Raw genomic sequence first — 13,704 nt, 5'->3', positions numbered from 1 at the left:
GGATTTAGGTTAAAATGAAATCTTTCCTCTTCCCTAATCAAAATCAAATGAATTATGGACCTATAAGATGGAAGACCTTCGATGAAGCAAAGGTATCACATTGATTTAAAATCAAGAAGGAGAAAGGCACAAACATGACCAATTTGACCCTGACCCTTAACTAATGACACTTAAGTAGAATGTTCTCATAGCAAGGAATCGTGGAAATATGTGCCTAATTTGTAGAGTGGAACAATTTAATGATACGTGAATAATCCCATCTTTTATCATTAAACAGTGTGCTGGGGTTTTGGAGGTTGTATCAGCCTTTAAGCAAGACATGGAAGCTGTAGAGATGAAGCCAATGGCTATGGATTTTCTATTCTTTACCTTCATAGTTATTTACGGTTATTACTGTGGTGTGAGGGCTAAGGCTTTCCCACAGACTTATGCTGTTTTTATGAGCCACCAAAAGATGTTTTGGGGTTGTGGGGAGGTAGTTGGCACATTGAAAAGCAATGTGTTTATTTCATGGTGTATCGTAGTAGGTGATACCAATTTTAGTCCCATTGTATTCCTTAATATTGCTATGCAGTTTGAGTATTTAATAACACATTCTTCTTTGTAGGATTATCAAGATGTTATAGATACTCCTGTGGACTTCAGCACTGTGAAAGAAACTTTGGAAGCAGGAAACTATGGTAGTCCTCTGGAATTTTATAAGGATGTTCGCCAAATATTCAACAACTCCAAAGCTTATACCTCTAATAAAAAGTCAAGGGTATGATTATTAGTTGGGTTAATTATCAGGCAGTTTTCTTTAACCAGTTACTGAAAATTGATCCTCAGTATCTTTTTTGAAACATGGATTGCTTGTTAGGCATGCATAAAGATACATTTAGCAGTCATTCTGAAATTAACCACCTTTTCCTTTCTCTTACTTGTCTCTTTACTCTTTAGTAATAAATATTTATAGGTACCAGAGAAAAAACAAGGAGAGGAGAGGTAGTAATTTAAGTATACTTTAATATGTCTAATAAGTGACTTAATAAATAGAAAGGTGATTGACAGTGTTGATTTATGTGAAATATTTTTATTAGCTCTGAACATGTACGTTCCATTTATTCTAACAAATAATGAACCATCTTGGGAAGTTGTAACTGCTTATTTATACTCACATTTAATATCTTCCCTATTTTTGTCAGAACTTAAAGTATATTGAGAATAGAAAAATAGTAATTAAGTTTTTCTTTTGAAATCACTGGTATCTGATCAGCTTTTAATCAGTTGCACAGTAAATATATACTTGCCTACTTCCACTTTATGGAAAACGCATTTCCACTAATTTCTGCAAACATAATTTGTTTACACTTGCTTCCCCCTCCCCCTTGATCCTGATTGCTAGAGTAACATTTTCTATAGAAAGTTTGGGAAACACAGAGAAGTATAAAGAAGAAAACAAAAATCACCTGTGAAACCTATCACCTATTTTTACTTACAGTTACTGTTTACTTCCAGGATTTTCTACATTAACACATATATCTACATATGCTTATAAATTCTTTAAAATAGTGGATTTCGTACTTTGAAGCATTTTTTGTTACTTAAGTGTTATGAATGTTTTCCTGTATCATCATGACTCTTTGAAAACAAGGTTTTTAATGGTATTCTGTTGTGTGGTTGTTTTATGTTATACTAACCAGTGTTCTTTGGCTAGGGATTTAGGTTGTTTCCAGTTATCCATTTTACATGAGTAATGCTATAGGTAATATCTTTAACATTATTGAATATATTTTTATGTATATAATTCTGTGATATTTCCTTAGGACAAATTCCCAGAAGTAAAATTACTAGCCAAAGGATGTGTGTATCTTTAAGGTTTTTTTGTACAGACTGCATATTGTCCTTTAGAATGCTGTTTCAGTTTACATTCTCTCTTGCATTGTATCAGAGTCTTTTTTTCCCTACCCTTTAGAACATTGAATACTATACTTGAAAAACATTTATTTTTAGGTGAAAATGGTATCTTACTTCAGTTATTTGAGAAGAATTTTTCAAGTGAACAAATATTTTGTCTGTAACGTTGATGCTTAATATTGGTCTAGGCATGTTTATACCTTTTTTTAAAATATAAAACTAGTTAAGACTATATAATTTCTGCCTTCTCAGATCTATAGCATGATGCTGCGATTATCTGCCTTATTTGAAAGTCATATCAAAAATATCATCTCTGAATATAAGTCAGCAATCCAGAGTCAGAAGAGGAGAAGGCCACGGTACAGAAAACGTCTAAGAAGCAGCAGCAGTTCATTATCTAGTAGTGGAGCACCTAGGTATCATTACATTGATGCAGCATTTTTTGTTCTCAAAGCATTTTGTATGTATTACCTAATTTGTGAAAGTTTATGAATAATTTGGGGAGATCCCAAGAGGTCTTTTTTTGTTTGTTTCCTAAACTCTTATGCCTATGTAGAGTTAGTAATCAAAAGTACTATTTATGTGGGTTTTACTATCCCAGAAACTTTTTTTAAATTTTAATGATTGAAGTTTCACTGTCAAATTATCTATTTCATGAATTTTAGGGCATTTCCTCTTTGGCCAGCTAATAACTGACCTTGATACCTCTTTGTATCATACTGTCTATCATAATATGTTGCTAACAGAAAAAAAAAAATGCTCGTTGTTACATATTTTTACTTCTAGTCCAAAAGGGAAGCAGAAACAAATGAAGTTGCAGCCTAAAAATGACCAGAATACCTCAGTATCTTATGCCAGGACTAGCTCTCCTTTCTCATCTCCTGGTAAATATGTCTTTTGTTTTTGGTGTTCTGTATCTCGGTTTAATTCTGATATTAAGGATATAGAAGAGGCAGCATGGTTTATAGTGCAAAGAACAATGGATTTAGATTTTTAAAAGTTGTGCTTTATTCCCAATTCCACTTGCTAGTTTTGTGTCCCTGAGTATGACATTAGGCCATATGATTCATTTTCTTTATTAGACTACATGAAAAGTCTCTTAGTTTTAAAATTTTATGATTAAATGATGCCTATAATATCTCAGAGCACTTACTACAATATATTTACCAACATAATATTTGAAAATTTATGATGAGCAATTGGACAAGTTTTTCTGACATTCACCCCTTTGTTCTCAAAATATTCATATCATTGTCTTAGAGAAACTTATAATTTTGGTGTTAGAATAAAATAACAGAGATATGGTTTCAAAAAGTAGCCTGTTTAACTTTCCTGAAAACATGATAATTATGTTAGTATTAAAATCTTTTAAAATGTAAGTTTCAGATGCTGCTGAAGGGCTTTCACTATATCTACTTGATGATGAGCCAGATGGGCCATTTTCTTCATCAAGCTTCGGTGGATATAGCCGAAGTGGAAATAGCCATGATCCAGGGAAAGCCAAATCATTTCGGAATAGAGTTTTGCCAGTTAAACAAGGTAGGAAATAAATACAGGACAAGACATTTATTATTTATTTCTTTATGATAGCAGATAAAACATTTAAAAGCTGACATGTTGACATACTAAAAACTAGTATATCCTTATAGTTAATGAGAATTCTGTCACGTATGAGTCAGATAGCATTTCATATTCATAACTGGGAACAGGCCATTAGCAGATTTCCAATAGCTATTTTCAAATGTATTTTAGTCTTAAAATGTAAAATGGGGCCAGGCGTGGTGGCTCACACCTGTAATCCCAGCACTTTAGGAAGCTGAGGTGGGAGGATCACTTGAGGCCAGGAGATCGAGATCAGCCTGGACAACAAAGCAAGACCTAATCTCTACAAAAAAAAAAAAAAAAAAAAAAAAAGTAGCCAAATGTGGTGGCATACAACTCATACCTACTCGGGAAGCTGAGGTGGGAGGAGCGCTTGAGCCAGGAGTAGGAGACTACAGTGAGCTGTGATTGTGCCACTGCACTCCAGCCTGTGTGACAGAGTGAGACTCTGTCTCAAAAATAAATAAATAAAATAAAAGGAATTGGGAGAAAAAAACTAAATGAAGAGTTCTTTCCCCAAGCACATGAAGACACATTTAGGATTTTTCATATTTTTCATATTAATAAGAAAGGAGAGTTTCCAAAGTCATCTTTAAATAGGTCTCATATTTTTGTGGCCCACTACAGTAAAAATATGAGTCTGGGCTGAGAAATGAGCCTTCTTTCAGTCAATAACCGCTTCTACCACCTTCCTTAAGGTTTTCCAGTTATGTAAGTCAGATATCCTCTTCCTTAGGGGCCTGCTATATCACAAAGTCAGTGGTTTTCAGACTGTGCCCTGCCCATTTCTGGGGCATCCACAAAAGTACTTCAGGCATTCTCAGAAGAACCTTCTGCATTTAACCAGACAGTTCTGTTTGTTATTTCATATAAGGAGATGCTATTTTACTTTTTATTAGGAGAAAAATGTTCACTGCTTAAAAAGAAACACTGACCTAATTCATTATGTGCGTCTATCTTGGACCATACAAAGGACATCAATTATCATAAATATTTGAAGTTTATTGTTACTCAAACTTTCTTCTTATACTTAGGCCTATATTAGGGACCTTGAATGTATTCAGAGAAAGTTCTAACATGTTCGGCTATATGAAGTTTGTGAAGAATAGTTAATATGCTTTTACAAATAATTTTATTGGAATATAGATTTTATTTTATATACATTTTAATGCAAGATTAAGTAGCTTATCCATTGTTATTTAACCATCAAATAACTTAAAAATAGGCTTTTCTGAAGATATTTTATAGTGGCTATGTAAGAAATGTTGAAACATATTTGATTACTTGAAAATAATTAGTGCCTTTGTTTTTCCCAGTTTACATCTTTAGTGTCTCCTCTGATCTTGCATACTTATGCCATTGCCTTTTTTCATTTTACCCTTCCTTCCACTGCCAAGATTAACCCATGCTTCCTTTATCTATTTTGTTTTTCCCATCCACAGAGTCGTTTATCCTTTATAGTACGGTGTCTGTCCCGACCACCCTTCAAAAGCTGTTCTCACACTCATCAGTACTCTTCAGTGGCCAACTAGTGTCTTTTTTTAGTTTTTAACTTCTCCATCTCTATATCATTGCATGTTGTTGACTGCCTTCTCTATGAACTCTACTTGTAAGCTTCTATACTCTTGATTAGCTTATATCTCTTATTTCTGTTTCTTCTGTTTGACTCTACTGCTCTGTATTTGCAGTTTGCCACTGTTTTTTGCTTGTTTTTGTCTTCCACAAATAAAGGAATCTAATGACTGCATCCGTCATCTTGATGTGATGACTCTCCAAATGCATATGCAGAGCTTAAATATCTCTTTATTCTATTAGAATAATTTCCAAGTGCTTCCTTAAAAAATAAAAAAATAAAAATCTTTGGTTGCTTATCTTCGCATCTCAAACTTGCTTCTTTTTCTGTGCTCACTATTTTAGTTAATGGCATAACCATCTTTCTTGCCACCCAGCTTAAAATCTCACAGTGTTTTTTGACTCTTCATTTATCCCTCATACCTAGTCAGTTGCCACGTTTTGTGAATTCCACAACTCTTTAATACCACTTAAATCTTCTATATAGTTTCTACTGCTATCACCTTAGTCTCCAGCCTGAAGTATTAGTCAGCTTGGGTTTCCATAACAAGATACCACAGACTGGGTGGCTTAAACAGCAGACATTCATCTTCTCACAGAGCTGGAGGCTCAGTCCATTGTCAAAGTGCCATATGGGTGGGTATCTGATAAGGGCTTTTTCCCTGGCTTCTATATGTCCACCTTCTTGCTTTGTCCTCACGTGGCCTTGCCTCTACAGAGAGACAGAGGGAAATACCTCTAGTATCTCTTCCTTTTCCTTTAACAACATCAGTCCTGTTGAGTTATAGTCCCACCCATATAACCTCATTTAACCTTAATTACCTCCCTAAATGCCCTAATCTCCAACTGCAGTCACTTCGGGGATTAGGGCTTCCACATATGAATTTTGAAGGGACACAATTCAGTCCATAACACCCAGACTTACTAGATTAATCTTGTAATTATCTACAGCCCTAGTCTTCTTTTCAATTCTTCCAGTCTGCTCTCTTGTTTCCTTCCTACCCCACTGGCTGGTCCTCCATTTTCTTTGTTGGTTCTTCTTTATCTTTAAATGTTTGAACATCTCAGGTCTCAGTCTTCAGCCACGTTGTCTCTCTTTACTTACTCACTCAGTGAGCTCTCCTAGTTCTCATTACCCTAAATATTATCTCTTTATTGAAAATTTCCACAATTATATCTCCAGCTCTACCCTCTCCCCTGAGCTCCAGACTGGTATATCTACCTGCTCTTTATTTCTTTTTTTTTTTTAAAAATGTCTTTTCTTGGATCTCTGTCAACATCTAAAATGGAATCTTGAGCCCTGCTCAAACCTGTTGCTCCTTCAGTGTTCTCTACCTTGGCAAAATATCTCTACCATTCACCCAGTTGCTTTGGCCATAAAACCTAGGAGTCAGTCTTCATTCTGTGCTTGACACTTGACATATAGTCTGTCAGCAAGTCCCATCAGTTCAACCTTTGAAATTAAAGGTTTCTCTAGAAGGAAATATTCCAAATATAATCACTTATCATCACATCTATTGGCATATCCTTTATCATGTCTTACCTAGAATACTGCAGTGGATGCCCAACTGGTCTCTCCTTCCACTTTCAGTCTTGCCTCCCCTGTGATCTTTTTTATATACAGCAACCATACTATTTTAAAAGTGTAAATCAGATTCTTTCTCCAGCTTAAAACTCTCCACTGGCACTCATCTCCTACTACTCACTGTTTTTCTATTCCACTCTGGTTATACTGGCTTGCTTTCTGTTCCCTCCTCTGGAATGTTCTTTCCCTACATCTGACTTCATTCAGTTATTTCTTCTAATACTACCTCTGTAGAGAAGTCTTCCCTATCTAAAATACATTCCCTTCTACACATATACACTCTTTTTTAAATCCTCTTTATAACATGTCTGTGTGAAATTTTATTATTAATTTATTCACTTTGTTATCTTTCAAGGTATTCCCACTAAAATATAAATTCCAACAGCAAGGACTGTCCCTTTCATTGCCGTATTCAAAGCTTCTAGCAATGCCTTGGTAATAGTAGATAATGAATAAGAATTTATCAACCGAATGAATGAAACTATACTAATTAGTGTTCTCAGGTAATTCTTCCTGAAGTAGGCCCTTAAAACTTCTGCCTAAACCTCATGGCCATCATTCCACCCCCATATTCTCCTCCCTCTCCCAAAAAAGCAGACAAAAATAAACACTTTAATATCTTCTATTTTGAAGAAATTTAAGTTCTTAGTCTGACACCCTCCATGATTGTATTCCACATATTTTTGGGAACTGTAGACTGTTTTTGAACCTAAATAACCATTTTGTCAATGTCAAAGCTTAACTATTAAAAATCATTCATTTTAATTTAGATCACTCCCTTGATGGACCCCTTACAAATGGTGATGGCAGAGAGCCCCGGACAGGAATCAAGAGGAAACTACTTAGTGCATCAGAAGAAGATGAAAACATGGGAGGAGAAGATAAAGAGAAAAAAGAAACAAAAGAGAAATCTCATTTATCCACCTCAGAGAGTGGAGAGTTAGGATCCAGTTTAAGTTCTGAAAGTACCTGTGGTTCTGACTCTGACTCTGAATCAACTTCCAGAACAGATCAAGATTACGTAGATGGAGACCATGATTATAGCAAATTCATACAAACCAGACCTAAAAGAAAACTCAGAAAGCAACATGGCAATGGAAAAAGAAATTGGAAGACCAGAGGCACAGGAGGAAGAGGCAGATGGGGAAGATGGGGTAGATGGAGTAGAGGAGGCAGAGGAAGAGGAGGCAGGGGACGAGGGAGTCGAGGAAGAGGTGGAGGTGGCACTAGGGGGAGGGGAAGAGGGAGAGGAGGAAGAGGTGCTTCTAGAGGAGCTACCAGAGCCAAACGAGCACGTATTGCAGATGATGAATTTGATACCATGTTTTCAGGACGTTTCAGTAGACTGCCTCGAATTAAAACAAGAAACCAAGGCAGGAGGACTGTTTTATATAATGATGATTCTGATAATGACAATTTTGTGTCCACTGAGGATCCTCTGAATCTTGGTACATCCAGATCAGGCAGAGTGCGTAAAATGACAGAAAAAGCCAGGGTTAGCCATCTCATGGGATGGAATTATTAACAGTTAATAAATTTAGAATAACTTAAAAAATTCAATGGCCTTCTACTGCAGGGAATTTACCAGGAAATCTACAAAGCAAGTTGTGTGGGGACTTCTGCTTCCTTTCACATTGGTGCTTTTCCATTTATGCCAGTATACATTTGTTTCAAGACTTTTGATCTCCACACTTCATTTGTTCAAATAAGCCTTACTCATTAGGCCTTAAATTAAAAGAAATTCTGCCCACACACACACAAACACATACACACACATACACACACACAGACACACACACACACACACAAAACACAACACAGACACTACAGATTTACTACATTAAAGGAGCATTCAGCTTCTTAAGAGTAGCATGACATTTTTATCTCAATAGAATAGCCCTCTTTTGCTTTTGTATCACAGAAGTATAGCACCTTCTTACAGAGTTTTATATAGTTTGTTTTTGCCATTTTGATTCCTATACCCAGTAATAATAACTTTTGCACAATACACCAATCCTAAAGGCAGCTATTAAATGTTTACAGTTTCTATATTGTAAGAGCGATCTGGATTATTTTACTCTTCCCAGGCCAAACTTTCATGACTTGTACTGAACTGAAGTATATATTTATACTACAGTTTTTTGGGGGGTGGGGGGATCTTGATATGCTTTTCATTGATTTGCATAATTCACGTTAAAGGTGAGAAAGGGTTGGTGCCTTGTAAATATGTAGCAGATCTTCGTGGTGTGTTCTGATGTGTGCATTAACTTTATTAAAAAAGAATACTTGAGGTATCAATCTAGACAAGGTGCCAAATGCAAAAGTTTCCCGCATCAATTTTTTTCCTATCACATTTTATTGCATTAATAGAATTTGTGTAGCTTAAATAACTTAAACATTTGAAAAATCCTCATCCACAAAGAACAACTTCTTTGAACAGTAGCTCAGCTACCTCTTAACTACAACTACTGGAAACATTAAGGAAAATAGATGTTGTTATTCCTTACTGACTAAGGAGAAATAGAACAAGCTTAGTAGGAATGAATACCCCATAAGTTATAAGCTGAGAGGTTGTTAATAATTGTATTGGCTCTCAAATTAATAATTGTAATTAACAAAGTTTCATAAGTATAGTATGCTCTACCACCTTAGGCTTTCTTAGAACATATTTGTGTAAGTAGACTTGGGCTACTGCTTATATATTTCTGCTCCACTTACCATTTAACAGCTGTGAGTTGCTGGTTTTCATTTGAATCTTAAAATTTAACAAAGCACCTGGTTTGATTTGGAATGTTTTGGCTAGCTAGTATTATGAATCAACTTATAGATTCTGCTCATATCATTCCAAAGGGTTCTTCTGTTCTAGTCTTTCAGGAAAGAACCTTATTGCACTGCACACTCATGTTGTGAATCATTATTTTATAGATAAAAAACATCTTTAAAAACCCTTATTGTCTTGTTTACAGCAGTAGAGTGCACATGGTTCCATAAGTGAGCTTGAGTTCCAAGGTCAGTTTTACTCCCCAAATTTAATATTACAGATTTGTTCATTTGTTAGATACTTACATTTCTGAGGTAAGAGGGATAATAGCAATTTCTGTTTCTGTAACAGCAAATTTGTTGCACTTAGATCAGGCTCATGGGATAAAACAGACTTCTTAGTATATACCTAGCTATCCCAGGATATTTCTTAAGCTAATGTGTTTGTCTCATGCTTTCAATCATTTCATGCATCTGAAAACCCTTAAGTGCAGAGGAAGGCGTACACACATAAAACTTTGCTTTTTTGGTAGGGTCAGCAGTAGGGTTATTCTTGGACTAACATCTTTAAGCAGTTTTCACTTGCAGTAGAAATGATGTTCAGGCTTTAAGAGAAAGTATTGTTGTGAATTGTTAATGGCACTAACTTCTGTTACTAGACAGCAGACCAAGCTATTTTTTTGTTGTAGTCTTTTTTTCACTAAACCAAAACTACTTCTGGTTGTAACTCAGCTGCCACTTTAAACCATAGTAGAGATTCAAAACGTTCCTATTTGAAACTACATTTGATTTTTGCTAAAATGTGCTGTTTCGGTTATTTATCTCTTGGGCATTTAGTCTAAATTGTGCCTGTATTCCTGAAATCGATAATACTTTGGCTTATCCTGATCTAAGTAACATAGTTACTTAAATTCCTGGATATACCCAAATATGGATCACATGTATCATTTTAGTTTGAAATTTTTTGTTGACATTCTTCTATGAAGAGCTGACCTCTTGAAATGTAGAAGAATTGACATTTGTGTGATTTTGGCTATCTGGAGCTTTATTTATAATTTATTTTGAAAAATAAAAATGCCACATTTATTTCCCAAATGTCAAGATTTTCTAGAATTAGATAATTAGAATAATAAGGCTGAAGACATTTTAAAGCATATTTTATATGTAGTGAAATACTGTGAAAATATTAGTGAACAGCATTTTGCTGTAATGTTTATTTCAGTTATTAAGATTTAAAGAGTTAGTCATCAGGGTATGTTAGATAAACATAGTTATCATTTATTAAACAAACAGATAATTTTCTGTTTGCATGCAAATTATTTTAATAAGTGTGAAAATAAAAGTTTGGAAGATAGTATTTTTACTTTTATATCTGGACTTTTTTTTCCCCCAATTTACACTTTGCTTTCTTGTAATACCACCTCCTGTGAATGTGTTGTAATTAGTATCACATTGATTACTTTATCATTTTAATTTCTTTGAGGCCCTTTAAACCTACGTAAAATCTGGGTCCAGCCATAGCAAAGCAAGTACAAAATGAACAAAGAATTTTGAAGAAAAGCCTAAATCTTAAATTGCTAAGAAAAAACACTGTTATATTTAGGCCCATGAGAGCATATACATGTATAAACCTAATCCTATGCTAGATATGAATAGTCAGTGAGCTGTAATATTTCTCATAAATGCTAATAATGTTTAAATTCCCAGCTTTAAGATCTTAGTGTGTGTATATATTTATAAAATCTGAATTGTGTGTTTCTTCTATGGCTTACTGTGTGTTTCTCTTTCAGCAATAGGATGCTCTCTAAAACATTCACTAGCCTACTAGCCTACTTACTAAATTTTTGTATATGTGTGTTTGTGCACTTGTATGTGTGTAAAGTTTTTTCCCCAACTTGACACACCTTATCTCAGACATTCAAAAAAAGAGAACATTTTGTATGGAGGACAGTCTGCCAACTTTTTGCCTCTCTACAGCTCTTAGCCTGTATATTTACTGCTTGATCATCCATTTCATTATGCCTTCTAGATAACCAGTCCAGGTTTTGTCATATACCTGTGTCCCTCTATTCTTTTTATTTCCCTTTTCAATTTTTTTTCTTTTTTTTTCCCTCCCCAGAAATCAGGCTTGTGTTGGAATTCTTCTCTATAATACTTTGTTTCCCGCAGATGCAAAGTAACAAAGTAACTGAGTAAAATTAGAAATCTCATTCTGCACAACTGTGCGCTCAGATATTTAACTCAGCCTTCTAATACTTTTAAGTACGTTTCTGTTATTTATCTTTTTGTTGTTTTTGTTTTAATCCCATAGATTGTCATCAGACAATAATAGAGTGATTGAGAGAGAAAGATATAAATGCCACTTCTAACTTTTTGATAAAACTTTTTTGAGCATTTTCCAAAAATTTGTATGTTTGTGGTAATGGGGAATTAAACACCTTTTACAGCTGATGTATGTTGGAAATCATTTTATGTACATTTACCAACTGGTACTTATCTTCAAGTTGGAATTTTCACATCCATAAAAGGGAGACTTGCATCATATATAATTTTCAGTATACTTTGCTGTCCAGCCTTTTAAACAATTACAGTAACATTTTGAGTTCTGAGATGAATAGTTCTAGGGGAAGGGATGGAACTTTCGACATGTAAAAAGTCCATTGTTTTAAATGCTAACCCCATCCCCAATATTTTTGTGGAACGTGAGGCTTTATGAAAGGTTTATCAGAAATAGAATATTCTAAAGTCACTTTTATGGCTTATTTCAAAAACTAGTGTGAAAGTATTTTCATGCTTTTTTGTTTCTCATCTTTTAGCAAAGCTTCTTTACCAAGTTTTGATTAAATTGCAATATAAAATTAAGTTTTTTCACGGTGCTATATTTTGTGGAATATGGGTAGCACTCAGGTTTCTTTCTTTTTTCTTTTCTCCTTCCTTCTTCCTTCCTTCATTCCTTCATTCCTCCCTCTCTCCCTCCCTCTCTTCCTTCCCTCCTTCCTTCCTTCCTCACCTCGGCCTCCCAAAGTGCTGGGATTACAGGCGTGAGCCACCGTGCCCGGCCTATATACCCTTATTCTTGATTATTTCTTTTTTCATCTTTTCAATCCTGCTTACTTTTATCCTCACTTTTCTTTCTGCCATGAAAACTGCACCTAATTTACCACACTTAAGATTGGCAGTTTTTGATTCATTGATGGGAGAAGTACAGTAGAAAGGCCCTGCAGTTTAGAATTAAGTTGTGTTTGTTTATTTACATGTATGCCCATTTCTTCTAAATTAAATCTAGAATGTGAGACTTTGACATATAAAAGCATGATAAGTATTTTCTTAAAAAATAAAACTATTGATACATAATGAAACCACCATTGGTAATTGAATTTTAAAATGATATGCAAAAATATTTAGAAATCCAGTTGGGAAATGTGTTTTTGCATATGTCGCCAGATACACATTAGGCAGTACTACAAATGTTAATTCTTAAACAATACTGTGGTGATGGCAATCAGTAATTTATTTCTTTGTCCTGTAACTTATCATTCTTGTCTTTTGTAATCTCTTACACAGTATTAACATAACTGTACCTTTTTTTTGTTCTTGGTATCCATACATTTTAAGATGGAAAATCAGTTCATAGTTGGTATGATATTGTATATGGGCAAAATGTCCGTTAAACTAAAATTCAGTAAAAAAGGTAATCTAAACTGGCTTGATTTATAAAAGATGTTTTGTTTGGCAGTTATCAGTCATTATAAGCAATTATCTTCAAAGACAAAAAAACTGGACTAATTTGTTGCCATTCTTTATGGGATGTTTACAATAAAATTCCAAGTTGTTTGGAATCAATTGCACTCTTGCTGCTTTATGCCTTAATTTATGTACCAGAGAAAAATTAACCAGAAGAAAGAAATATGGAGTTACCTATTCAGCTTTAGAGATTGTAACATGTAACTCTTAGGTCTTTCTTGTTTCTTTGTCATAGAATATTTTATTACTATTATTTTTTAATCTGAGAAACTAGGATGCTTCTTCCTATCAAAGAAAAGGTTTTGTTTTTTGTTTTCATCTTAGACATTGCAAATATTCTTTGGGTCACTTTTAGGATAATAAATATGATGTTTACACTTTAAATGTGGGCTGCTTGGTGCATTCAATAACAGCCTGCAAAGCATTTGTCAACATTTGGTTTTGCAGAGCTTTTCAAAATGAATAGATCTCTAACATATTTATGACTTATAACTTTTAACAGCTGAGTGATATGTCCCTGACATTTTAAAATGTATAGTCAGATT

At 34.4% G+C, this 13,704-nt stretch overlaps 1 protein-coding gene across 8 annotated transcripts in view; it reads left to right on the top strand.

Annotated features, from left to right (window-relative positions):
* The window catches only part of BRWD3 (bromodomain and WD repeat domain containing 3), a 137,328-nt gene extending 124,070 nt beyond the window's left edge, over nucleotides 1-13,258 (top strand). For 7 of the 8 annotated variants that reach the window (XM_016943270.3, XM_016943269.4, XM_063804100.1 and 4 more), the window contains 5 exons: nucleotides 608-760; nucleotides 2,149-2,312; nucleotides 2,683-2,780; nucleotides 3,277-3,435; nucleotides 7,426-13,258. In XM_016943270.3, the coding sequence (XP_016798759.1) occupies nucleotides 608-760; nucleotides 2,149-2,312; nucleotides 2,683-2,780; nucleotides 3,277-3,435; nucleotides 7,426-8,180 (1,329 nt within the window). In that variant the 3' untranslated portion in view covers nucleotides 8,181-13,258. Of the gene's footprint in view, nucleotides 1-607; nucleotides 761-2,148; nucleotides 2,313-2,682; nucleotides 2,781-3,276; nucleotides 3,436-7,425 lie in introns of those variants that run through there. The other variant, XM_016943274.4, reaches the window with a different exon arrangement.
* Nucleotides 13,259-13,704: the final 446 nt, after the last annotated feature.

This window comes from Pan troglodytes, chromosome X (assembly GCF_028858775.2).
Source record: "Pan troglodytes isolate AG18354 chromosome X, NHGRI_mPanTro3-v2.0_pri, whole genome shotgun sequence".
Lineage (NCBI taxonomy): Eukaryota > Metazoa > Chordata > Mammalia > Primates > Hominidae > Pan > Pan troglodytes.
Note: the sequence above shows the minus strand (reverse complement) of the source record. Positions and strands in the feature narration are given on the sequence as shown.